The sequence below is a fragment of the Bombyx mandarina genome, chromosome 11 (genome assembly GCF_030267445.1).
Source record: "Bombyx mandarina strain Sakado chromosome 11, ASM3026744v2".
NCBI classification, from domain to species: Eukaryota; Metazoa; Arthropoda; class Insecta; order Lepidoptera; family Bombycidae; genus Bombyx; species Bombyx mandarina.
In genome coordinates this window covers 3,730,473-3,756,901 of record NC_143218.1, presented here as the reverse complement: position 1 = coordinate 3,756,901, position 26,429 = coordinate 3,730,473, and the positions used below count along the sequence as shown (strand labels likewise).

At 38.3% G+C, this 26,429-nt stretch overlaps 3 protein-coding genes across 4 annotated transcripts; 1 reads left to right on the top strand and 2 right to left on the bottom strand.

Moving 5' to 3' along the window:
• Positions 1-484: 484 nt before the first annotated feature.
• Positions 485-4,989, bottom strand: LOC114244441 (uncharacterized). Its single transcript, XM_028176252.2, has 3 exons — positions 4,189-4,989; positions 2,615-2,737; positions 485-2,299 (listed from the first exon to the last, which is right to left on the bottom strand). Exons 1-3 carry the CDS (start codon positions 4,342-4,344, stop codon positions 1,172-1,174), a joined length of 1,407 nt encoding a protein of 468 aa, XP_028032053.2. The 5' UTR covers positions 4,345-4,989; the 3' UTR covers positions 485-1,171.
• A 776-nt stretch (positions 4,990-5,765) lies between these two features.
• On the top strand, positions 5,766-18,520 carry Paip2 (polyA-binding protein interacting protein 2). Of its 2 annotated transcripts, none has more exons than XM_028176275.2 (9): positions 5,766-6,121; positions 6,664-6,977; positions 7,628-7,742; positions 8,523-8,644; positions 9,583-9,701; positions 10,205-10,329; positions 10,939-11,076; positions 11,367-11,632; positions 13,556-18,520. In XM_028176275.2, exons 2-9 carry the CDS (start codon positions 6,909-6,911, stop codon positions 13,817-13,819), a joined length of 1,218 nt encoding a protein of 405 aa, XP_028032076.2. In that variant the 5' UTR covers positions 5,766-6,121; positions 6,664-6,908; the 3' UTR covers positions 13,820-18,520. The 2 variants fall into 2 exon arrangements, with proteins under 2 accessions (XP_028032076.2, XP_028032077.2); XM_028176276.2 differs by having other exon boundaries at positions 5,767-6,121; positions 10,945-11,076.
• A 2,991-nt stretch (positions 18,521-21,511) lies between these two features.
• LOC114244444 (uncharacterized) lies at positions 21,512-25,982 on the bottom strand. The gene is made up of 2 exons (XM_028176272.2): positions 25,416-25,982; positions 21,512-24,242 (listed from the first exon to the last, which is right to left on the bottom strand). The coding sequence occupies exon 2, from the start codon at positions 24,231-24,233 to the stop codon at positions 21,909-21,911; it is 2,325 nt and encodes a 774-aa protein (XP_028032073.2). The 5' UTR covers positions 24,234-24,242; positions 25,416-25,982; the 3' UTR covers positions 21,512-21,908.
• Between the last annotated feature and the right edge of the window lie 447 nt (positions 25,983-26,429).

Genomic DNA, 26,429 nt, shown 5'->3' with positions numbered 1-26,429 from the left:
AAAGTTTTCGAAGGCACAGTTTTGTAAAAAAAAACACAAAAAAGCACATTCTTTACATATTTATTGTTGATGATTTAACCTAACAAAGAACATTTAAGTATCTCCGAATCATAAATAAACGTTTTAACCAACAAGTCCGTATGCAAGAATTTGATTTTCGTGGCGCAATTCACGAGAGTTGGACAGTGGAAGATCGCGGCATCTGGAGCAGCGATTCTCAATACTCAAAATTTATTTTCAAAATTATTTAAATACTATTCTGTACAATGCAAATGAAAGTAAGTAAACAACTTTTAAACTTATGCGCAATATATTAAAGATTTCATATATGGATTAAAACAGTTAATTAACTAATAAGTATTATTTAATATGAGCGCACACTTAACCGAACACTTAGGAAAAAGACAGAACGGAAGTTGAGTTAAGAGCGAGATAGCTACATTTTAGAATGACAGGTATCGAATGCGTTTAGGAATTGGTTTGATATCTCACAGAAGGTAATAAATAAAATAGCACTAGTTTTTTGGCTAATGAGGCAGCGAGATGCAAATTATAAAGCAGGGGGAATAGTAAGAAGCAAATGATGTGGGAGGGGGAATAGTAAGAAGCAAGTGGTGTGGGAGGGGGAATAGTAAAAAGCACTGATATAGTACCACAACTGATGATTCTTCACTTCAATCGATCAGCTAAGTTATGAGGCTATTTGAATAGTTACAATCTGAGGCAACTGATCCAGCGATCGCGTCTGAGGGTCCATGTTGCCTTCGTACTATGAAAATCATTTAAATTTCAAAACTACCTTATTCGCCGACATGTACATAACATTTTCGCACTTATATTACAGCTGCCCGGCGCATTACCGCCACTAAAACAGAACTATATTAAGTGATTTAACATAAATAAGTTTGAACTTGAGAAAGAGCTGATCATTGTTTGCCCTACTAGAGGGTCTAATCGCAGCAGCAGGATTAGTTTAACATTATACTTTTCAACTTTTCCACCGTTCTGAATCCATTGAATGATTTATTTCCAGCCGAGAAGGAAAATGCTTTTTCAGCATCCACACAATTATTATTGATCTATCATGATTCGTCCTTTTAAATATTCCGTAAATAAAAATACATATATCAAAAGTATATCATCAAGGTAAACCTTATAGTAACTCCAAATATCACATAATGTTATCGCTTCCTTGGGTGTCATCGTCGAAGCAAGTTTGAGTTTCGGTCGAATTAAAGCTCAAAAGCACATCCGATTTGACGCAGCACTTGAGGTCGCCCGTTTGAGTCTCCGTTGATATGAAATTGTTGCTGCACGGACTTGATGAAAGGCCGTCCTGATATCTACCTCCACTTTTCGATGTTTCGTATAGGCATAAACACGTTTGGGTCTCTTTAATACTCAAATCCGGTGACTGGGTCTCGCTCGTGACCGTCTCCTTATTCGAACGACTCAAACCAAATTCGATCGGAAAGGTTTGAGTTTGTATATCAGACAGCGATACTGTTTCCGAACAAAATATCGATTCGTCTTCGCTCGTCTGCGATTTTATCGACAACAGATCTTCGAAAACAGTCTGCGTCGATATCTCGTCTGTTTTGATTTCGAGGCCGTCGCTCCTGCCGGGCACGGACCAAGACGGCAGCGTGACGTCATTCTTAATTTTATCATCGAGAAGCGTCTGAGTCGCCGAACTGCGTTTCGGACTATCACAAATGTAATCTTCAAAAGATTCTTTTTTCTTTTTCTTGTTCTTCGCAAGCACAGCGGACTTGCGTTTTTCCGCTTTATTATTCATCTTGAACTCTTTATGTATCTGCGGGTGTTTCCTTAGCAGGTGCACAGTGTAGCGATCTCTCGAAGCGTACTCTTTATTGCACAACGGACACTGAAATATTTTACTGCAAGCAGGCACGTGTCTCGCGTAATCCGTCTCGGAAGGAAAGCCTTTGTTGCACCGCTCGCATTCAATGACTTTAATGCTGTGCACTTTGTTGTAATGCTGATTCAGAAACTTGCGTTCGGCGAACCATTTGCTGCCGAATTTCATGCTGTAAGTGCACGTTTCATACGAACAGTAATACTGCAATTCCACAGCGAAGTCCTTGCTGTAGTTGTGTTTTCTATTCAAATGCGTTAGGAGATCCCGTTTCTTTATGTATCTCTCGTTGCAGTCCAAGGGACACGTAATGTAGACTTTGGCCAGACGGTCCGGCGCCAGCAGGATTACGGTCAGCTTATTCTCGGTCAGGATGTGACGAGTTATATTCTGCGGGACCGATGAATCCGATGTCGTTGTCTGTGAAAATTACGCTTAGATTAAACTATCTGTTGATGAAATTTAAATAAGGGCTGGACAGGTTTTAAATGACAAAATTAAAATAATAGTCAAATTTAGTTAATTCGTAAATTAAAATAAATTTAGAATTGGGAACGTGACACATATAATAAAACTATTCCATTGTTGCACTTTTAGTTTTTTTTTAAGGACCTACATACATATATAGCTCTGGTTATTAAAATAAATAAAAATGTAACTTAAATTAGATTGTTACTAAAGACTATCTTAATCTTAAACTTAAATGAGCCGTACAAAACAAATATTTCAAAACACCTTGATCCAGTTCATCATGATGCTGTTTGATTGCTGGCATTGTGATTTAAATCTTTTGCAGATCATCAGCATATCCTCGCAGTTCGTACAAAGGAATTCAGAGATGTTCTCCGTCCTGATAGCCTTGAAAAAAAAAACAAATACTATCGTGTATTTTTATTTTAGAACAGAATGCCCAAGACCGATGTAAATGGAAAAAATTCGATTCGAGCCCTACACCCCAGCAGAGGGTAATAGGAAGGAATGATAATGATGATGATAGTGTATTTTTTTCAAAATCAACATAATATTCTATTTGAGGTTATCATAACAAAAGGTGAACTGAAGTTCACATAACTAATACTTTTGAAGTATTTACATAGTGATTAGATACTACATGTAAGGAAAAATAAGTATAACTAATTCAGAATTAGCTGTACGGTTTCTACCTACAAGAGCACATCCCTGTTGATGTTGTAAAAGGTAACTAAGTGATTACTTGTGGTATATTGTAAGCCCACACAGCTAAATACCATCATTCTATACAGGGCAGCCGTTGTATAGTACTGAGACCTTAGAATTCATATCTTAAGGTGGGTTTAGGTATTTACATTGTAGATGTCTATGGGTTCCAATAACCACTTAACACCAGGTGGGCTGTGAGCTCGTCCACCCATCTGTGCAATAAAAATAAATAAAAAATACAATTAAGACTTGTCCCAGATAAACCCCTTTATTTTATACTCGTAATGTCCACAGGCTCTGATAATCTTTTTACACCAGGAAGATGTCGAGGAGATGTAAACAAAGGCTTAAACACATAATTCGACAGGAGCACACCATTCAAGATTTGTTTACAAGATTCTGTACAGAATTTCTTCAAAAACGATAATATTTTATAAGTACTGCTAATGATTGTGAACGCACCCATTCGCTTTGAGATATTAGACCAGTTAGATAGCAGCTTGGCTTGCTGATTTCAATGAGAGACTAACTGATCACCTTCAGACAGGAAATACTATTAATAATAATCGAAATAGTATTAATAAGCCTGCAAAGGCTATAAAAATTTACACAAGATAATTAAGTACTGACTATAAAATTGTAAAAGTTTTTACGGGTGGTGGAGCATCTCGTGAGCCAGCACAGATAGCTATTGAAGTTCCGACAACCACTTAGCAGGTGGGTCATGAGTAGATCCATCAACCAAAGACTTAAAAAAAAGTTATTAATAAAATTTAAAATAATATTAATATTGGTCGTGTTTTTTAATTAATCTTTTTTTATATGCGAATGACTGAGCTCATGATCTGTATGATGGAAATTTGTTCAATAAACCATTTTAGATATACCTACTCTGATTTTTATTTATTATTCTTTCTCTTCTCTTACTGTGTGTTAGAAGCGGTTTCGTATGTGGCGTAACACAGGCCTGATTGTGAGTATTTACCGTCGGTTATGGACATCAGCAATGCCAGGGACACAGTCGAGCCACTGCCCACCGCTGAGTACTCTTTGCAAGCCTCTTTAAAGGAAGGCCGGGGAGGAATTACATAGCGGTCGGGTTCATGCCAATGCCAGATGGTATAGCATACCTTTATATCGGTAATCTTGAAGAATTCCTCATTCAGTCCCCAATCGTACATGTTTTTCATTTCACCGGCGTTGGCGAGGCACCCCCGACAAACCAGCGGCTCCTCCGCACCAAGCTCGACCACTTCGGCCTCACCAGGTATCTCACCCTCGGCCATATTTGAGTTTGTAAATTAAAATATTAAGCTTCTTGGTGTATCATCTTCGGTTCATATTAAGTGAACAGACAGTTTTTAATTATTTATTTATTTATTTTCGTTTGACTATTTTTTTAGAATAGACCGCCCGATTGGTTAGACAAAGGGATCGAGGCCGAACATATTAAAAGATTTCAAATAAATCTCTACTCGACATTTTTCATTATGATGCCCCATGGAATACTTTTAGTTTTATTATTAAATCAATGATGCATGAAAGGAGTGTAACTCCAAGCCATGCATCATGATAATTATCGTATATACATATTTTAAGCCCAAATATCTAAAATAAAATCTATAAAAATTTTCCTTTCTTCTAATCTACCTTTCAGGCTTCATTTTTTTAACACCGAAATGTTTTACAACAGTGGCCTTAGCTATCTTTGTTATGGGAAAGTTAAATTGAACGGAATTAAGATTAAGACATCAGATATGAATTATGGCAGATAAGGATTTATATAAAATTATTAGATTATTTGAGAGTTCAATAGAAGAACTCGAAAAACGATGTCTAACAAATTTATTTCTGTACTTTCACAGATTCGGCTAATAAGCCACCGTACATTAATACACATAGATTATGGAGACACTGAATATTTGAGATTAATACACGTAGAAACCAGAAGTCCTTCGTTATCAAATTAACGTAACTTGACAGTTCGAATTCCCGCCACAAAATCCCAGTGACATAGGTTATCACTAATGTATGGAAACTACAAAGGTAGTATATAGAAATTTAAAAACTCTTACTTTATACCGAATACTTCAGTATATTGCATAAATTAATAGAATCAGATGTTACCTGTAAAACAATAATATCGCAGATTTGTAGAATTATTTTCTATTCATTTGTTGGTTTGTATGAAAATAATAAGCAAATTTTCGGGTACTCGTCACTATTCCAGCTATTCCAGCTATCTCCGGAGGGGTAGGTGAGCTCACGGGCTCTACCTGAGAAAATTAGCTGACACTAGCCCTAGCAAGAGCAGTGCTTCGCAAAATCAGAATTGCGACCCATTGAAAAGATCCGACAAGAAACTAACTGGGTTGTATCTATGCGAGGAAACAATATAGAGAACATCTTCCACCGAAAGGATTTATTTTATTAAGCTCAGATTATTTTTATGATTTACTCATTCTTTATTCATTTATTTTTATTCATTTATTTTTACATAAAATACCTTTTAAATATAAGTTTTTCTTGTATAGGTACGTCGTTAGCATAATTTTGGTTTTGATATCCTTTACCACTCCAAAAATGTTATATATCCATCCATATCACAACATTACAAACTTTTTCAAATTCTAATAAAAACATTTTCATTTTTCTTAAAGAAAAAAAATATTGAAATATTTTGACAGCCCAAAATAAGTGACATTTTTGGCTAATCTAAATTAACAAGAGGATGTTTCAATTTTATTAAATCAAAATTTGGTTTATGTATTTTCTGAATTTCGTGAAAATCATTCACCTAATTGACCCAAACAGCCAAATTTTATTTACTGACGCACGAACACGAAGTTCATTCAAATCGTACGTGTCTCAAAACGTGCTTTGTTCAGATCGGTCGCCATTTGCGCCACGAACGCTGTATCGTGCTAATGTGTGGTGTTTCCGTGAAATTATAGGTTATAGTGCAAATTAACAGCTGAAAGCGTTAAAAATTATCCTAAAAAACCTACAAAACAGTGTTTAAAAGATTGGATATGTCATAAACGCGTCGAATACGTGTAACCAGTGAGTATTCCTTTCATTTCGTTATTATTACGTAGTGTTCGTCACACGTGCACATAGTTGCAATAATTAACGTTTTAAAAGTTTGATTGGCATGTCCAAACGCAGATTACGTGGTTCGTGCAGTAATATTTTTTTTTTAACGAACCATAAATAAATTTTGTAAATGAACATTCTTCAATAAATCGCGGTCAGCATGGTCTATTTCTGTCTTGGCCGAATGCACCATTCTATTTTCAAAATTAGTTTTTTTTTCGTTTACACACATTGTAAATTGACAACGGGATCTCGTAGGCCGAAACTCGCCGATTAGAAAGTTGAATAAATTATGAATTTTTAATTGGAGCAAGTAGCACCTTTCATTTGTTGACATTTAGTTTCATAACAACTATCGTAGTGTTTACGTAGACTGTTATTATTTTTCATTCGAGTGTGTTTCATGGATACTTGAACAATAAAATCTTATTTCGATTACAACCATATCACATAGTGGAATGTGGGAAGTTAATCAATTTTGTAAATGTTTTTTTTTTAATTCATTTCAGCTTATGACCTAGAAATGAAGATTGTTAATTTTCTACGAAGGAATATCAAAGGTTTCGTGAACATAGTGCCCAAAGTAGAAACTTTTGTTGATAAAATATAAAGTTGTGATATTTTTTTTTGTTTTTAAAGTGTAACGAGTAGTTTTATGTTAAAACATCTAGTTCAATTGGCAATTTGGAAACCTTTTCAAAAGAGACATTTATATTGAGGAAAGTATCCCAAGAGTGAATTTAGTGTTGCAATTATGAAAATTCCGGAGACATCTGCCAACGTTGGTGCTTATTACGGCAATGAAGAAACTGGCCAGTGGCAGGTATGTCATGTTAATATGTATGTTATGGTAAACATTAAAATATATGCTGTTTAAAAACTACTAAGACATGTGTAAATAGTAAAACAAACACTTATTTTCATCTTTTTCACCTATAAAATTGAAAATATTTGATTCTGAAGTTGTGGCCTAAAGGATAAGACGTCCGGTGCATTTGTATCTAGAGATGCACTGGTGTTTGAATCCCGCAGGCAGGTACCAATTTTTCTTATGAAATACGTGCTGAACAAATGTTCATGATCGACTTCCACTGTGAAGGAATAACATCGTGTAATGAAAATCAAACCCGCAAAATAATTTGCGTAATTACTGGTGGTAGGACCTCTTGTGAGTCCGCATGGGTAGGTACCACTACCCCGCCTTTTTATGCAGTGAAGCAGTAATGCGTTTCGGCTTGAAGGGTGGGGCAGCCGTTATAACTAGACTGAGACATTAGAAGTTACATCACAAGGTGCGTGGCGCATTTACGTTGTAAATGTCTATGGTCTCCAGTAACCACTTAACACCAGATGGGCTGTGAGCTCGTGCACCCATCTAAGCAATAAAAAAAAGGTGGACAAGAATCATTTGGAAACGAATTATGATGATTGTGATGATGTGATGATTCTGATATTAAATGTCTGCATTTCCAGCCCAACGGTGTGATCCTGGATGGTGGGGTGGGCGGCGGTGTGGTCGGTAGTGGTGATGCAGGCATCCATAGGCCCCCCGTCTATCCTGTACACATACCTAGAGGACCTATGCCAGGTATGTACAGTAAATTTTTGCTTTAAAATTTTACAGTAGGCAGAGGCTTGACTCTGCCCCTAGCATTGCTTGTAGTCCATGGGCGACGGTAACCACTCACCATCAGGTGGGCCGTATGCTCGTGTGCCTACAAGGGCAATAAAAAAAAAAGGCTTAGAGGAAGAGGTAGACCTAAGAAAATAATGGATGGATTGCGACAAAGACGATATGTGTAATAGGGGAGTGAATGAAGAAACATAGATGAATGAAGATATGATAGAGGAGTATGTAATGAGAAAACATGCTGCGCTGACCCCAAGTGATTAGGAGAATGATGAATTCAGAACCAAAGTGGCCTAGTGGTATATCTTCAGTGTTAAAATTTGGATTTATCCTAATACATATATATGTTTAATTCTTGTTTAACTCTTTAGAGTGCCTTGCGACAATTAATGGCCAGTAAACCTGAAAATTTCATTTCTGAAATTTATGAACTTTTTTACTGGTGGTATGGTTTGGTAGGGGTTTGGCAGCTGTTGTACTGTAAAAACTGTGACCTTAGAAAACATGAGTCAAAGTGGGTGGTTACATTTTTTTATCGTCAAGTCCCACATACCCCGCGCGCCCCCTAGGCGCGGGGACCTCGTAGAAGGTTCAGCCCCCGCCCCGAAAAAAAAAGGGTAGTTACATTTACTTTGTACATGAACTCCATTAACTACTTAACAACAGGTGAGCCGTGAACTCCTTTTCCAACGGAAGCAATAAAAAAGTTTAATGTGAACTGTAAATTTTATTTTACAGCTGGATTTGTAATGGCAGGGGCCTATTATCCACCAGCACCGTATCCTCCAGTTCCAGCTCAACCTCAAGATGACTTTGCTGATTACATGTGGATGGAGAATGAAGAAGAATTTGATAAACAGGTACCAATGTCTAAACTATGTCAACTTATACATATATTATGATGTCAACTTTCTTTTAAATGATACTCACATAGAACTTCATCCAAACTGGTTAAGTGTCAACTCTTAGCACTCCAGAGATGATGATTGGCACTTTGGTTGGTGAGCTAGTGTGCTCCCAAGTGCAAAGGCTTCAGTTTTTTTAAGTGGTTACTGGAGCCCATAGACATCCACAACGTAATTGCGCCACCCACCTTGAGATATAAGTTCTAAGGTCTCAAGTATAGTTACAACGGCTGCCCCACCCTTCAAACCGAAACGCATTACTGCTTCACGGCAGAAATAGGCAGGGAGGTGGTACCCACCCGCGTGGACTCACAAGAGGTCCTACCACCAGTAATTACGCAAATTATAATTTTGCGGGTTTGTTTTATTACACGATGTTATTCCTTCACCGTTCGAACACCGGTGCATCGTTCAACACGAATGCACCAGACGTCTTATCCGCTAGGCCACGACGACTCCAAAGTTCTTCAAAGTTCTTGGGGTTTGTGTATTTTTCCTCTGTCGTCTAATCATCATCATCTCTAAACAAAGTGCGTGTTAATGCAATAGTTTTGAGGTAAAAGCCTTGGTGGCAACTGCTATCTAATATGTCCATTGTTTTCCTCGTTAGGCTATCCATACAAACCATGCTATTTTTTTATACCTTCATGTTACCTCCCCAGTACCACAGTCTGAGGGCTTGAAAAACTTACAAGTGTTGTTCCATTATTATTCTGTCGAATGTGTCATTTTGAAGGGTAGTGTAGTTGTTAATAAATGGAATTAAGTGTTAATTGAATTATTAATCAATAAAAATTAATAATCAATCGAATTATTTCAATGTTACATATTCATTTTGACTCAATGTGAGCATTTATGTTGTAATATAAAGGTTTTTATAAATTCATTTGCAGGTCATGCAACAGCTGGAAGAGGAAGCCTTGATGGAACAGTGCATCGAAGCTATGCTGGAAGATGAGCAGAGGGAGAGACAGAATCGGCCAGTAACGAATGGACACAAGCATTATCCTACGTCAGTGTTTAAAACTTTCCGAACATCCTAAAGCAGGCCCATGTGATTGCTGCTAATTGCCAATGTGTATCTTCAGTAACATTTCTATAGCAAGAGACGGATAGACGATCATAGTAATAGTGATATTAGATGAACTAATAACCTGGTTTTTCAATTAATTTGATTACTTTGGTCTGTTATGCTGGATTACACAAATAAAAAACATAAATAATATAAGATAGATGGTCTCTTTGCTAAGTAGGCCTTATTTAGTTCAAGTATTAAATTATTATTATGCTGCATCATTAAGGTTGGAATTTTTTAAGGGTAAGCGGTCTATCAAGAGTCCTACTGAATGGTGAGTAATTACCGTTGCTCATAAGCGTCATGTATGCCAGGGGTGCAGCCAAATCTCGTGTCTACCAAATATGTCAATGCTGTGTGGAAAGCTAATTCTACACAATTAACTAGCTCTCTTAATTAATTAATGTTTCTGTAAGGTTATAAACTGAATGTTTTAACAGGACAAGTAACAGTGGCCCTACGATCTCCCTTGAAGAAGCCGTCTCGAGATCAACCCTAAACCCCCTGGCTGCAGAATTTGTACCGAGCCAATCAAGGTTACCAACACACAGCAAACAGACTACAGGTAATGTAATGAACAATTAAGGCTGTGTGACCTCAGAAAAACTATGAAATTATTCCTTGATTAGTTATATAATTGTATATTAATTAATGTAAATTATATGTTATAATTGAGTATTAAAGTGGTGACTTTGATTATTATTATCACTTTTCATCTTCTTTAATATCACAGCTAAATTTTTAATCAAAATGTTTTTTTTAAGTTTGAATTAATTTGTGTATACCAAAACCTTTTGTTATTCTAATAAATAATAATAGAACATTTAAAACAACATATTTTTTTAATCTTTATTCAAAATTGATTATATGAGTACAGGATTTTAATAAATATAATTAATACTTGTAATTAATGCTTTTTTTTTTTATGGCAATATGCTGATACTTTCAGCAATTTCTGCCAGTTTCGTGTTATGGCTACACATGAAACATAATATAAAGTGTGTTTAAAAACACACTTTATATTATGTTTATATTATGTTTAAAAACACACTTTATATTATGAAAAATATGTAATTCATGCTTACAAGGCAATATTGAATTCTGATACAATGTCAAACTTTTGTCTCTTTGCCATATGTAAATATTTTATTATCTTCCAATTGTTTATAAACAGTTACAGAAGAGAAGACAGAACAATTACCAGTTCAAGTGCAAGAATCAAGAGATAGTCCAGAGAGCTGTACAGTCTCGTCTCCGGATCCTGAACCAATTGTGGAAAAGACTGAAGTTTATCCGGAACCTCAAACTGAAGGTATTTATTGTTAAAACAAAGTTTAAACGTTACGAATTGGAAATCTGTATTGAAGTGTCTGTCTGGTGTGCTTGAGTGCTTAGTGTCTGTACACATATAGCATCCACTGGAAGAAATGACATCATGTAATATAAATGAAACCTCAAAATATTAATTAGCGTATTGGTACACATTTTTGTGATATTACGTAACGATGTCTCAACATTAGGTCTAGACTTGTCGATCTTATGCACCGTAACATGTTTTAAGTAAAGAATATGAAGCATTTTCGACTCTGATATTTGTTGTAGAGCCAGAGAAGATTCAGCCAGAGCCAACGCCCAGTTCGGTGGAAGTTCCACAAGAGAAGGCGGAGAAGCGGCCGAAAGAGATTAAAAAAGAAATCAAACCCAAATCCGAAGCTAAAAAACCCATCAAAGTTGATACGAAACCTAAAATCGTGAAAGCCGAAGTTAAAGTTCCCGTTAAAAAAAAGGAAGTGAAAAGTGTTAAAAGTGACTGTGAGAGTGGCATTAGTGATGGTGATCGGACAGAGGAGGTAGTCGAGACGAGTAAGGTATGTCTTTAATATCACATATTGTGTCTTTAAAGCGGTTAGTTGCCCTCAATTAAGAAAAATAGTATTATTATTCGCCAATAGATGTCGAGAAGAGTCATAATTATTGAAAACACGAATAAAACAACATTTACTGAAAATAAATCGTAGCTAGATCGATTTATCGCCCCCGAAATCCCCCGTATACTAAATTTTATTAAAATTGTTGGAGCCGTTTCCGAGATACAGATATATATATATACAAGAATTGCTCGTTTAAAGGTATAAGATGAACAGTCATTACATGTGCATACAGCAGTTCACGTTTGAAGACGTCTAGGCGCTAACAGCTAAGATGTACACATCCTCTTCCTCCTCCTTCGGTTGCTTATTGATGAGCATCGAGATGCGCGCTCCTATGACCTTGTTTTTGATTTGTAGCCACTTATGTCAGTCAGTGGTACAGTGAAGTGCGTCGCTCAGTCTTGTGTCCAGGTGCTCAGACACTTGATCACACCAACTTTTTGGCTCTGACCTCTGGATCATCATCCATCCATTTTACCTGTAACTATGAGACTCTCCAGGTTGTCAAAGGGCTTTCTTGTTATATAACCAAAATACTGGAGCACTCGTTGAGGATAAAAGATATACACACAGCGGCTGCTTTAACTTGTGCCATTGTGTTAAAAACAGCTTTAAGAAGAAGTCACGAAATTATTGTACGTTTTATTTGGTTACTAGTGTATATTAAGTAGTTACTGGTAACCATAAATGAAACAGACAATTTTTTTTTAAGAGCAGTTCTTGATTGTCGTATCTTTATGTAACAGCCATAGTTTCAGACCTATGAAAAGTATAAATACATCTCAATTACAATCATGTAAAATGTGTAAAATTACCAATAATTTACACCCATCTAAGCAACACAAAAAAAAAAGGAAGGAAGGAGGTTTACTCTGCCCCTGGCATTGCCGACATCCATGTGCGACGGTAACCACTCACCATCAGGTTAGCCGTATGCTCGTCTGCCTACAAGGGCAATAAAAATAAAAAATATAATGTAGGACTTCTATGATCAAGGAATAATTGTGTAATTAAATAAGTGGAAGTATCATCCCGCAGACTTCTCAGCGGTTTGAAGGATGTGGTAAAATACAGTTTAATATAATAAAAGCTTTCTTATTGCCTAATTTGGTGGACGAACTCACGGCCCACCCGATGTGAAGTGGTTACAGGAGCCCGTAGACATCAAAAACGTCAATGCCGTAAACCACCTTGAGACTTAAAATGTAAGTTTCACTAGTACTAGTACTAGTAACGGCTGCCCCACTTTTCAAACCGAAATGCATGAGGGCTCCAGGGCAGAAATAGGCAGGGTGGTGGTACTCACTCGTTTGGGCTCACAAGACTGCCTACCACCAGTATGTCTTAAACTTTGAATCCCAACGGAAGATGCCACGTTCACAGATAGATTAACCACTTAATGACAAGTGAGCGGTGCATTCCCGATCCTGCGGACAGAATGGAGATTAGTCGACGTCGCCCAGAACACGTCATTTCGGATCCTCCCGATCCACTAACGGTGCTTTTAGGTACCTCAAGCACCGGTCATTGCCCACGTCGAACCCGTCGCTTGCGATGGAGAGCTCGACGAGTAAATTAACCCACAGACAGAGTTTCTCGCCGGATCTTCTCACTGGATCGCGTTTCCGATCCGGTGGTAGATTGTGTGAAGCACGGCTCTTGCTAGGGTTCGTGTTAGCAACGTCGTCAGGTTTGAGCCCCGTGGGCCTACTACTACCTACTAGTTAAGGTTACGCTGAAATAGCCTCTCAAGGCTATCAGTTCAGGTAGAAAAAAAAAAGTGAGCGGTGAACTCGATCACCCAGCGGATAAGAAGAAAAGAGGCAAAGTAATAGAACATTTTTTTTGTTTATTCATTAGCCCCAAAACCAACCGACCGAAGAACTTCCCAGCTCGGGCTTCAAGCCGATAAACTATGCCGCAGCAGCGAAAGCGAACAAGCCCAAGAAACCGAGCGTGACCGCCACGCCTGCCGCTGCCGTCGCCACAAGCGGGACCACGGCAGAGAAGACCCCACCGACGAACCAGAAACCGAAGACAGCCGAGAAAAAAGACAAGAAACTAGATAAGGTCCCGTCGAAAATTGATAAACCAATCGTACAAAGGAAAAATTCTACCAAGTAAGATTTTTAGTAGAATCTTTCGATAAACTGACACTGGCAACACTAACGTGTTTATGCACCGAAAAACTCTTTGGAAATAGGTCGAGTGAAGTTCTTAAGTAACCCGGAAAGAATTTGTGTAAAAACATTAAAAAGGTGTTGCATTATTTGTAAAGTGTTTTGTATTGTTCTTTTTTTTTTACTTTCTCGAAGTCGTTCCCTTATTAGTAAAGTTAAGGAGATACGGAAACTATTTCAATTAGTTCAATGTACAAAATGATATCTGTGGTGATGCGAGAAAAAATATGTACAGTCATAATTTAAATGTAATTTTTTTTTTTTTTAGATTTTATGTGATAACAATAATGTTGTATATTAATTATCGATAATAATGATTAAACGTAATGCATTTTTTTTCCGTTTAAAGTAGAAAAAAAATTAAAAAATAAAAAAAGTTGTAAAAAAAAAATTAAGATAAATTACATTGCCTAGTTGTAAAATAGGATCACCCTATAAGCGTATCGACGTTAGCTAGTATTGTTTACTTTCTTGTCTCAAATATGATTTATTTCAAACTTCAGGTTAGTGAAGTAAATCTCGACCAATGGTGACCATAATGTAGGATGATCTTGTAATCGATTAGCTTACATGTGAAAACGTGATGATCCTAACGTATAAGATGTCTTCATAGTATTGATCTAAAAAATATAGATATTCATTTTTAGATGTTTATGCTTATAATTACGTAATAAGTTAGCTTCAAATTGCTCCCGGAACATGTAAATAATTATATTTTGTTTGGAAACTCTCCCAGACCGTGTAGTAAATTTTGTATATTTTCCTCAAAATTTAGTAATGTTTCCACAAATATCTCTGGTTAGATAGTTATTGTAGATCCATTTATTTTGGGACTGTTTTTTCTGATTGAACTACTGAGATATTATTAGTACTGAATTATTGGTCTGCTCAGTCAATTACAATAATATATTTGAATGCACATGTTTCTCTTAGTTAAATGTATATGTAACGTGTTCACGAGTGCTCGTTGGCAACCGATCAGCAATGTGTGTTTGGAAATTTTGTAAATTATCACAAGCAAAAGCAATTGTTCACGGTGTGTTTTAGTAAAATTTATTTTACAATTAACATTCAATTGAGAAAGATAATTTAAATAAATAATTGAAATATATATACATATATATATTTAAATAAATGTAGTTAGTGCTGTGTTGATAAATATATAGTTTATATTAGAGAGTTTGGTCTCTTACAGATAGATAGATAGATATTAAATTATTAGTCTTGATAAATCTATATTCTATAGTGCTTGTTACAAAGACACATACAATGAAAATTCTTTTTAATGTTTTCTGAAATCGTTGGGGTATACAAATTTAAATTAAGTGTAAATTATGTAGTTACAAATAATAATTATATATGATTTTTTTGAAGTGAAACTTCTTTAGGCGCTTTGAGAGTAAAATTTAACTCGCGACAGATTCGTTACGGCTAGAGAGAAAAGATACAATTTAGAACGAGCGAGAGTGAGAGAATAGACAGAGCGTCTCGCGAACCGCGGAGAGGGAGACAGCGAGCTAGGTCGTTTCTCTTATACACAGCATTCCCTATTACAAGAGAAATTTGGTTTAAGGGTGAAAAATGAAGAAAACCACAATACTGCACACCGCAAAAGAAGTTTCACTTCTGTCACGTGTACCAAGCTGCACGGGGCACCATTAATGACAGCTGTCAATTTGTACCAAAATCGGGTTGTGTTTTTTGTTTTTATTTTAAAACTCTTACCTGCCCTTTTGTAGGTGTTAGGGTAAACAGGGTGTATGAAAGTTGCTCTCTCCATTGAACCTTAATACATTACGCGCAATGGATGATGCAATGAAAGTTTTTTGTTTCCGATTGGGCTTAGTAGGGTGCTTACTCAGACGTTAGTTCTTTTTTTTTTCATTGCTTAGATGGATGGACCAGTTCACAGCCCACCTGGTGTTAAGGGGTTACTGGAGCCCATGGACGTTTACAACGTAAATGCGCCACCCACCTTGAGATATAAGTTCTAAGGTCTCAGTATAGTTACAACGGCTGGTCCGCCCTTCAAATCAAAACGCATTACTGCTTCACGGCAGAAAAAAGCAGGGTGGTGGTACCTACCCGCGCGGACTCACAAGAGGTCCTATCACCAGTAGGTTCGCGCTCTAAGGCTTAAATTCGGTTTTAATTATGTCCTCGTTACATGATACGTCGTGGTTCTTCGCTAAGCAGTTTGATTCCAACAAAACTCTACGTCGGTAAATTGTCAATAATTCATATTTACAAACACAAAAAGCTAAAAAAACAGACTTTCTAGTTTTCTTTTTTCCACAAATTACTCGTGTAGAATATTAACAAAAATGTATAGTGTGTTGTCAATCTAAAAAAAAGGTACCATTTTGAGAGTCATAATTTAGAAAATCGTATATGAGTGAACAGGGATTTATATTAATATTATTACGTTAATTAGTTTTTTTTATTTTTTTTTATTTCTAAGGTGACATTTTGTAGTTTTTGAAATTTATCTTTTAAGCACATCTATCTACATTGATTATTGTATGTTTTTTTTTTTTTATTTTTTTTTTATTTGATAGCGTTCATTTTACGTTTCTTTTTTTATTATGTAACAATTTCGCACGCATACGTGTCACGGGGAATCGCACGCGCACATCCCGTGGTCTCTGTGCGGCACATTTTGACAGCTGTCAATTTTGACACGTGTGAATATAGCAAAGGGGAACTATGCTTCGCTCAGCAGTCTTTGTTGCTAGATGATTTTAACTGTGTGTGTGTGTGTGTATTATCTCCAGGTCCAATATCATTTTAAATTCTGACAGTAAATAGTGGTAATAGTAATAGGTCCGAAAGACGGCAATAGAGCTGTGCCGTGCCGTGCCTTTTTGTTTTGATGTTTTCATTATGAAATAATAATCTATATACAAGTGTTGCGTGTGGTAATAGGTGCCGACTTGACGTAAAGGCTGGGTAGAATATATATCGAGGGATGAAAATCTATTTGGTATAAGCAACAATTATCTTTGTAATTAAAGGTCCGTTTTATTTAGTATCAGCATCAACAGTTCGATGTTTTTAATTGAACGTCAATTAAGCTTACTTCATTCGAATAGCTGAAGAAAAGTTTTTCCAATTTTTAATACTTTAAATGGCTGCTCACCTGTAATAGTTAAAAAAATGTCACTTAAACCAAAACAGTTTTTCAGCCGTCGATATAATATACTTGGATTATTCTAACTTTAGAAAATATCACTGCCATCTGTAAAACGTATTTCGGGCTATATTTAACAAGGTGTAATCATGAAAATACTTGAATAAGAAGAACCTCGCATTAAGCTTTTGATGGGTAGCATTCAAAGGCGAGCCACTAAGAGTTCTCGTGTCAGAAAGCTCTTGCTTCTTTTGCCCTATCTATTGGCTGGTAGCCTAAGAATTCCAAATTCCAAATACGCGTGGGTAGATGAGCTCACGGGCTCAAGCTGAGAGAATTTGCTAACACTAGCCCTAGCAAGAGCAGTGCTTCGCTAAATCTACCACCGGATCGGAATCGCGACCCGCTCAGAAGATCCGGCGAGAAACTCAATGGGCTGATGTGCATGAAGCTGTTTAGTTTCATTAAGATTTTCTCGGAGTATTGTCACAAATTGTGGTTTTTTCTCTCCTGTCTATTCGATGATAGCTTATAGGTGACACGCATATAGAAAAAAACTCATTGGCATGTATTTCCTCGTAATGGGCCCAATGAACCGAGAGAGTCTTAATTCTTTAATGCCTTATATGAGTCCCACCTGATTTAGTAGTGCATGGACATTCCAGGACAGCCAGACCACAGTCCGCAAGGATGCTTTTCAAACCTAGTCTAAAGAAACTTACTTAAGGGATATTCAAGCTACGCTATAACTAGGTAGGGGGCTCAATCTGAAAAGAACGTGTTAACATTGACTCCATTGGCAAAAGCAGTAATGTCGGTTTTTATTGATTATCATAGTTAATCGTTTTGTCGTTAATTGTGGATTTGGTTAAGACAGTGTTTTTGTAAACGAAGCTGCCGGATCTGGCTTCTTGGGGTTTTTTTAAATCCTAAATATCCACTGAAAGAATCTGTGAAAATAACAATCTTTTTACTGAGACTATATTTCATCTCATCTCATTTCGATTCATTCAATTTTATACCAATCGATAACAGTCACAAATTCAATCAACCTCATCACATTTCGCTTCATATCATTTATCATAATAATAATTATTTTAACAAAGAATGTAAAATGAAAATCAAAGTGTGGCTCAAAAGTATCGTTACCGAACCAGAAAGATCTTCAAAAAAACAAATAAATAGGATAGATACTTTAATTTTGTGTGGGCCCTGGATAAATCGAAGGGCGAAAAGAGGATATTGTTTTTAAAAATACGTCCCATCGGAATGAAAGAAGCCTAAGGCTTTTTGTATAACTGAATGTTTTTTGTTTTTTCATTCTTTTTTTATTTTATTTAATTTGTAAATTTGTGTGTAAATTTTGATATAAACTATAAAATAACATAGAAATAAATTATGTTACGTTTAGTATATGCTAGTTGATAAATGTTTAAATTTTAGAAGAAAAAAAAAGTATAAATAATAATTTAGTGATATAATTGACGCAAAAAAAAAAAACGATTGTATAGACTATGGTTTGTTGTTTTATTTCTCCGGTCTTGCTTGATAAGTAATGAGGGTCCGTTGTGCTATCTCTGCTTGTCTATGAGTTGAGTAGCCGTAGACCGAAGGAGACGTGACCTAAAGGATAAGACGTCCTGTGCATTCGTATGTAGCGATGCATCGGTGTTCGAATCCCGCAGGCGGGTACCAATTTTTCTAATGAAATACGTACTTAACAAATGGTCACGATTGACTTTACACGGTGGACTCGAAGTCGTTCAAAACACGTTATTACGGATCCTCTCGATCCACTGTCGGTGCTTTTAGGTACCACAAGCATTGGTCATCGTCCTCGCCGAACCCGTCGCTTGTGACGAAGGACTCGACGAGCGTATTAACCCATAGACAGCCCGCTGAGTTTTTCGCCGGATCTTCTCAGTGGGTCGCGTTTCTGATCCGGTGGTAGATTCTGCGAAATAACGCCAGTAAAGCAAGTGGAATATGATAGCAGTAACACAGAGCGAAGGGTGCCGGATTGAAATGAAGTGTGATAATAATATGCTATTAAGGGTCAGCGCAGACAGAGGAATAAACCCCGCGCGGTCTCGGCCGTTTTCTTTAAGGGTCGCGTACGCGTACGACGCGGGCGCCTACTCAACACCGCGCATCTTCGAGCACGCGCTAGTATTTTTTTGTCGGGTTCAAGCATTTATACACTTTATTTTTATAACTAGCGACCCGCCCTCGCTTCGCTTCGGAAACATTAAAACACACATGAAACCAAAAAAATAAAATAAAATAAAAATTAAAAAAAGTAGCCTATGTTCATCAGGGACAATGTCGGCTTCTAATCGAAAAATAATTTTTCAAATCGGTTCAGTAGTTTCGGAGCCTATTCGAAACAAACAAACAAACAAATCTTTCCTCTTTATAATATTAGTATAGATTTGAAAGCTTATTTTCAAGTGCGTTAATAAAATCCTCTCCGCTGCGCTCTGCTCTGCCTGCGCTGACCCTAAGGCGCTGTTTGTTTAAATCCTTCCACTTGCTACTGTGGCGCCACCTTAATTGGCTCTCGGTCTATATCTGGCGGATACTTTTTAACACACTGAGAAGGTGCCCCTCACTTCCATCTTCCATGGTTTTAATATACGTGACACTTGTCAAAATGTATTTTTTTTAACGAAAAATGTTTTATTTGCATAGGAATACTACACAACAAAAATACGTATATGTACAGGCAACTTATACTTTAAAATTTATTAATTAATACTCCTCGGACTAAATCACTTTATAAATAGGCATCTGTTATGATAGGCAAGAGACATGCAGGTAATATATCTTTTAGAAAGTAGATGCCTAATGTTGTTTTGTGACACCTTTTTTGCCTATCTATTACTGGTAGCCCCGAGGGGTTATTCAATAGGTATATTTTTTCTAGCTTCAAAGCAGGGACATCATCTTAAACTAGGATGGGGCCCTCGGGCACACAAGAATTTGAGGCCCTTTTGGAAAGTAAAAAAAACGAATTATAATAACATTTTTTTACTGAGTTTGAGACCATTTATTATAGGTAATCAAATACAGTATGATAAAATATATCATTAATGATATTAGAATGCTGCTAGTTTTTTGGTTACGATTTCAATAACGGTTTCTTTCGGGATTTCTGTTAAGCAAAATCTTCTATTATAGGCATAGTATATGCCTTGTAAATACCTTCTGATTACTGATTTGTGAAAAAAGTGTACTGTGCCCGACAAAAATGTATTGACAATAAACGTGTGAGAGAAATTGTCGGTCTTTTGGGGCCCCCTGAGAATGGGGGCCCTGGGCACGGGCCCCGTGTGCCCTTATGGTAAAGACGGTATTGCTTCAAAGTATAGGCGAACTTATGGGGCTCATCCTGGCGACCGCTAACACTAGCCCTAGTAAGAGCCGTGCTTCGCTGAATCTACTACCGGATCGGAATCGCGACCCCCTGAAAAGATTCGGCGAGAAACTCAGTGGGCTGTGTGTATGAGAACCAATGGACGACACATGCGAGTCTTCATATCCGGGGAAAATGGATGACGTGTCATACTTATACTACTAAATATTTAAGACAGACGAACTTAGCACTTCTTTTTTTTTTTTACCTACCTAAGCTGGTAGCCTGGAGCGGCAGCGTAACCGTAACTAGTAGGTGAGCTCACGGAGCTCAAACCTGACGACGATGCTAACACGAACCCTAGCAAGAGTCGTGCTTCGCAGAATCTAACTACCGGATCGGAAACGCGACCCACTGAGAAGATCCGGCGAGAAACTCAGTGTGCTGTGTGTGAGTTAATTTACTCGTCGAGCCCTTCGTCGCAAGCGACGGGTTCGACGAGAACGGTGACCGGTGCTTGAAGTACCTAAAAGCACCGTTAGTGGATCGGGAGGATCCGAGATGACGTGTTTTGGGCGACGTCGACTGCTTTCCATTCTGTCCGCAGGATCGGGAATGTAGTTACCGGCGGCCACGATGAGAGGGTTCTCGTGTCGTGCCGCTTTATCGAAGTGGTAGCACTTCAGTAAAAGAGTTGAAAAAGCAAAACCACAAGAAAAAAAAAACGAGTAATTAAATACCATTAATTTTTTTTATTATGAATTAATGTTTGTACATATTTTCATTTTAAGAAATGAAAAAGTATTTCTTTATTTCTAATATGTATATATTTATATGCATTTTCTTTACACATTTATTATAAAGGAAACAGTCTTAATTTGATAAATGAGAGACAATAATATTATATATATATTATATAAATTAATTAAGTCATAAATTTGCAACGAATAATGTAATAATAATTATCATTTGTATTGCTCTCAGTTTTTTTATCCCTTATTCGCTACATCGTTCTCGAATTCATCTTTTTTTTTTGCTTAGATGAGTGGACGAGCTCACAGCCCACCTGGTGTCAAGTGGTTACTGAAGCCCATATACATCTTCAACGTAAATTCGACACCCACCTTGAGATAAGTTCTAAGGTCTCAGTATAGTTACAGCGGCTGCCCCACCCTTTAAGCCGAAACGCATTACTGCTTCACGGCAGAAATAGGCGGGGTGGTGGTACCTACCCGTGCGGACTCACAAGAGGTCCTACCACCAGTATATTGAAGGTATTCATCCGATGACTGCAAGCTCGGGCGATCTTGGCCTCCTGACGAACCATGAACTAAGCTGGCCTTAGACCGTAAACAACACGTTCCGCATCACGGTTCGGTTTCGATATCGACCAGTGTGCTTAGTGCGAGTTTTTTAACTTTCCCGATAGCGTAAAAGTTAACCCAATTTTGTATGCAGTTGGAACAGCGCCCCTAGCGGCAAACGATCCCATTCCATACACAAATATGAGCTAACTTTTACGCTATCGAGAACGTTAAAAAACTCGCACTAAGCACACAGTCCTTGAGATTCCAACATTGCATCGTCGTTCGCCATTCCAGGGTCCGCGGTCTCGTGCACCGACCCGCAGCCAGGGTTGTCGGCGTCCCCGTCGCTCATCTCAGCCGTGCACAGATCGCTTAGAATCATCTTCCCTTTCGCGGCATCCGCATTCGCCGATTTATACCTCTGTATCGCGAATTCCAACGAATTGTATGAGCTCCCGCAACTCCCGCACTCGAAGACTACGGACTCCCGTAGATGTCTTAACTTCATGTACACGCTGTAGTGGAAGTCGTCGTTGAAGCTGCTCTGACAGTCCTCGCAGTCAACACTGAACACGCGGCGTTTCGACCCGAAACTGGCCAGGTCGTCCGCGTCGAAACCCTCATGGAACTTCTTGATGTGCCGCTTGAGGGTTTTGCGCGTACTGAAATCCTTCATGCAGAGGATGCAGCGCGGCAGGACCTTCTGCTTCGAGCTCTCCGCGGAGTTTGCGTGACGCGTTTCGTTGTGAGCGTCGAACTTGTCCTGACCTTTGAACACTAGATTGCATTCTTCACATTTGTAAATCTGATCTTCGACGAGGTGCTTCGTTTTGAGGTGTATGGATAGGGCTTCGTCGCTGCCGAACGAGACGGAGCACAGATGGCACGGAAACGTGTCCATATTGAACGCGTGGAGGAGCTTTAAATGGATCTTGCAGGATTTCGCAGATTCAAAACGCTTATAGCATATATGGCACTGAGGGAACAGCGCGGAATTCGGGTGTTTAGACCTGACGTGCTTCCTTAGGCTTCGTTTCTCTTTAAATAACGTTTCGCACTCTATACACTTGTGCCTCTGCATGCCCATGTGCGTGTATTCGATGTGACGCCGTATATTCCGTTTCGATTTGAACTGTTTGTCGCAGAAGTCGCATTTCGACCAATCGTTAGTGCTGTGAACGATCTTCATGTGCGACGCTAAATAGTATTTGTTGCTGCATATCTTCCCGCAGCTCTTGCACTCCATCGCCTCGTCCGTGCTGTGCTTCAGCTTAATGTGGTGCTTCAGCGAGCGCTCGCTGTAATAAATCCGGTGGCAATGGACGCACTTGAACGAGTTACCGTCGCGGTTTGCCGGTTTCGTGTCCGGGTCCGCGGTCCGGGCTTGCGGGTGGAATATCCGCGTGTGAAACTCGAGCGAGGTTACGTCCGTGAACAGCTTATCGCAGTACGAGCAGGCTTTCGCGTCTGGCGGTGGCAAGCAACGCCTCTTGTGCTCGGCCATCGATAGTTTGCTGTAAAACCTTTCGAAGCAAACATTGCATGTCGACAATGAGTATTCAATGTCGTGCGTGATCCGCATGTGGGTTTTCAGTTCATACACCGTAATGAACCCTTCGCGGCACGACTCGCAGTGGTATAACTCCTTAGGGACGCCGGCCGCTCGCTTCGTCAGCGAATCCTTGCAGTATTTATAAAACGCGCTGAACGTATGCACGTTTTTGACGTGTTGCCTCAGCAGCTTCTCTGCGGGGAATGTCTGGTCGCAGTCCTCGCAGCGGCGATCCACTCTACTTTCCTCGTCTGTCGTTTCCGATACTTCACCAGCGTGGAGCGACCGGACGTGAGCTTCCAGTTCCTCGTTCCCTTTAAAGACCGTGTTACAGTATTCGCATCGGTACTGCTCCTCGCCGGTCAAGTGTCTGGTGCGCAGATGCCGTTTTAGACTCTGATTCGACAAATAAACCTTAGGGCACAAGCCGCAGTGATGTTCGCCCTTGACGCCATGGAACATGTCGACGTGCCTCTTCAAGTTGCGCTCGTTTGTATAAGCTTTATCGCACATGTTACACTTGATCGATTCCCTCTCGGACTTGTGCATGCTCTGGATGTGAGTCACCAAGTACGGTTTTCCTTTGAACACTTTCTTGCAGATGTCGCAAGTCGGGTACTCGACGTTCGGATTGTGTAGCAAGTTCACGTGCCGCTTCAAATTACGTCCGGTCGTGAAGGTCTTGCTGCAGAAGCGGCACCGGATCTCGTTTCCTAAGCCTTGGAGGTGCACCGTTATCATGTGCGAGACTATGTTCTGTTTCCTAGTGAAGATCCGGCCGCAGAGGTCGCATTCGGGCAGAGGTTGACCGTAACGATTGTGCCCGGCTGACAGATGGAGGTGGAAGCCGGTGGTGGTGCCGAACCTCTTGCCGCAGACCTCGCAGTGGCAGGAGGAGTTCACGTGCAGATTCTCTATGTGCGTTTGAAGGTTGTATTTCCTGGTGAATATGCGGTTGCAGTAATCGCAGACATAGTCCAATAGGCTCGTTGACATGTTTTGATTCTGGTTCATTGTGTCAATCTGGGAATGAGAAAAGCGACTAAAATCATGTATTTTGGTTAGAAGCTGGAGGCCGTCATATTCCACTTTTTTTTTAATGCTTAGATGGGTGGACAAGCTCACAGCCCACCTGGTGTTAGTGGTTACTGGAGCCTACGCACATCTACAACGTAAATGCCGCCACCCACCTTGAGATATGAATTCTAAGGTCTCAGTATAGTTACAACGGCTGCCACACCCTTCAAACTGAAACACATTACTGCTAGGGTGGTGGTACCTACGCATGCGGACTCACAAGAGGTCCTGCAACCAGAACTTTTTTCTTCAAACAAAGCTCAAAATCTTCTTATTGCCTTTTCAAGCAGGCAATACACTGGTAGCGGCTTCGAGTTTCGAGGTGATGGACATGAGGCTAAGGCATATGTTGCAATATTTAAGCAGGTTCCTTTACCAGATCTCTGGATGCTTATTACCTCATGTACTATTTATATAACATACAAACATATTAAATCTATATTGGACTCCAGATCCCCATAGTACAGGGAATCTTACATTGAGGCTAGATGACGTGTGACTTGTTATGAGAATTAGTTATATTTCAAATGAGAGGTAATGAAAATCCCTAACATATCTTGAATGTTTAATTCACTCTTGATGTTTACACGGCTCGTGGCTCGCTAAAGAATACCGTTGGATACCTAGGATGGCAATAACCACTTTCAGTGATTTCACATCTTGTGTGATGGAGTGGATATGGAGATTATGGAAAATAAATGTGGTGGAGGTAGGCTGCCACATTCTTAATCTATTTCAGCAGCGAAAGCTTTAAACTAGCTTATTTTATTGTAAAGATGAATGGTCACTCACGGCCCTCCTGGTGTTAAATGGTTGATGGGAGTCCATAGATATGAACCAAATTAATGGTGCCACCCACCTTGAGACATGAGTTCAAAGCCTCAGTTTTTACAGAACAACGCCTCATTACTGCTTCACGGCAGAAATAGGCAGCTACGAACAAACACAAGTGTCAGTTATATATAGATTCAAATTAAAATTATAATACCATTATAAGGCAAAATTGTGGAATAGAAAAATTAAGAATTGAGATTATCAAGAATTAAACAGGCTATACATGATAACTTTAAGTGATTATTTGTTTGTTAAAATATTATTATAGTACATATATCAACTTACCAATTTACATTGAACACTTCGTTTTCTGTTTCAGAAGTTCTCGGTGTATATGCGGTAGTCATAGTTTTCTCAATTAAATGATGTGTTTATCCAGATAAGCTCATAACATTTTAAAGCAATTATATTTTTTACTTAGTCTTATTCTTTTGAAATAGCTTTAAACCCCTGCGTCTCTTAGAAATCCTAATTCCTTTTTTGTTTATTGATTAGTGTCATTTATCGTCTTCATTTTGACATTTACATGTTTCTACTTCTTTGTATAGGTGTGCCGGCAACGGGCGCATAGTTCACTATGCGTATTGTCTTCTTAATTAGAATTTGTGCTTTTAAAAAAAAAATCCAGACAGTTGGGATTCTAACCAATTTTCGTCACCTTTCAATCAACTTTCAATAGAAGTTACGAAAAATATAAACAAATTGCAAGATTGAAACAGGGAAACATATTGAACTAGTGAACTATTTTAGACAGAATTTCCGCTCATTTGTTAGTAACAGTATTTTAGAGAAAATATTAAGCAATAAACAGTAAAGTTATAAATTAAATCACGACAATATTTTTGTTTTTCTCAAAAATGATATAATTGTTCATCTGAATTCGAATACATTACAGCATTCAGTTTGATAACGGAAATTAAAATGTCTAAAAATAAAGTGACACATAAATATCTGCAAATTCAACATATAGTAATTTACATTTAGTAATTAGATACGTAAATACTTTTCAATAAATGATTGCTTAGTAATAACATTTGTTTTGTTTTTCTATTTTACACAATCATTGCACATTTGCGACTAAAACGTAAATTCCTACATATTATAAATGTGGCGGTGTCGTCGAAGGTCAAAAACGAATCTCTTAAGTAAGGATTGTAAAACTGCTATTAGGCTTAGACAGGGAAGTAAATCTAATCTAATCTAATCTAATAGAAATGTCATGGAAAGGAAATGATTCACGATAGAGCCTGACTAGTTTTAAGGAAATCCCGGTGTCTACGGACCGCTATGACCACATAC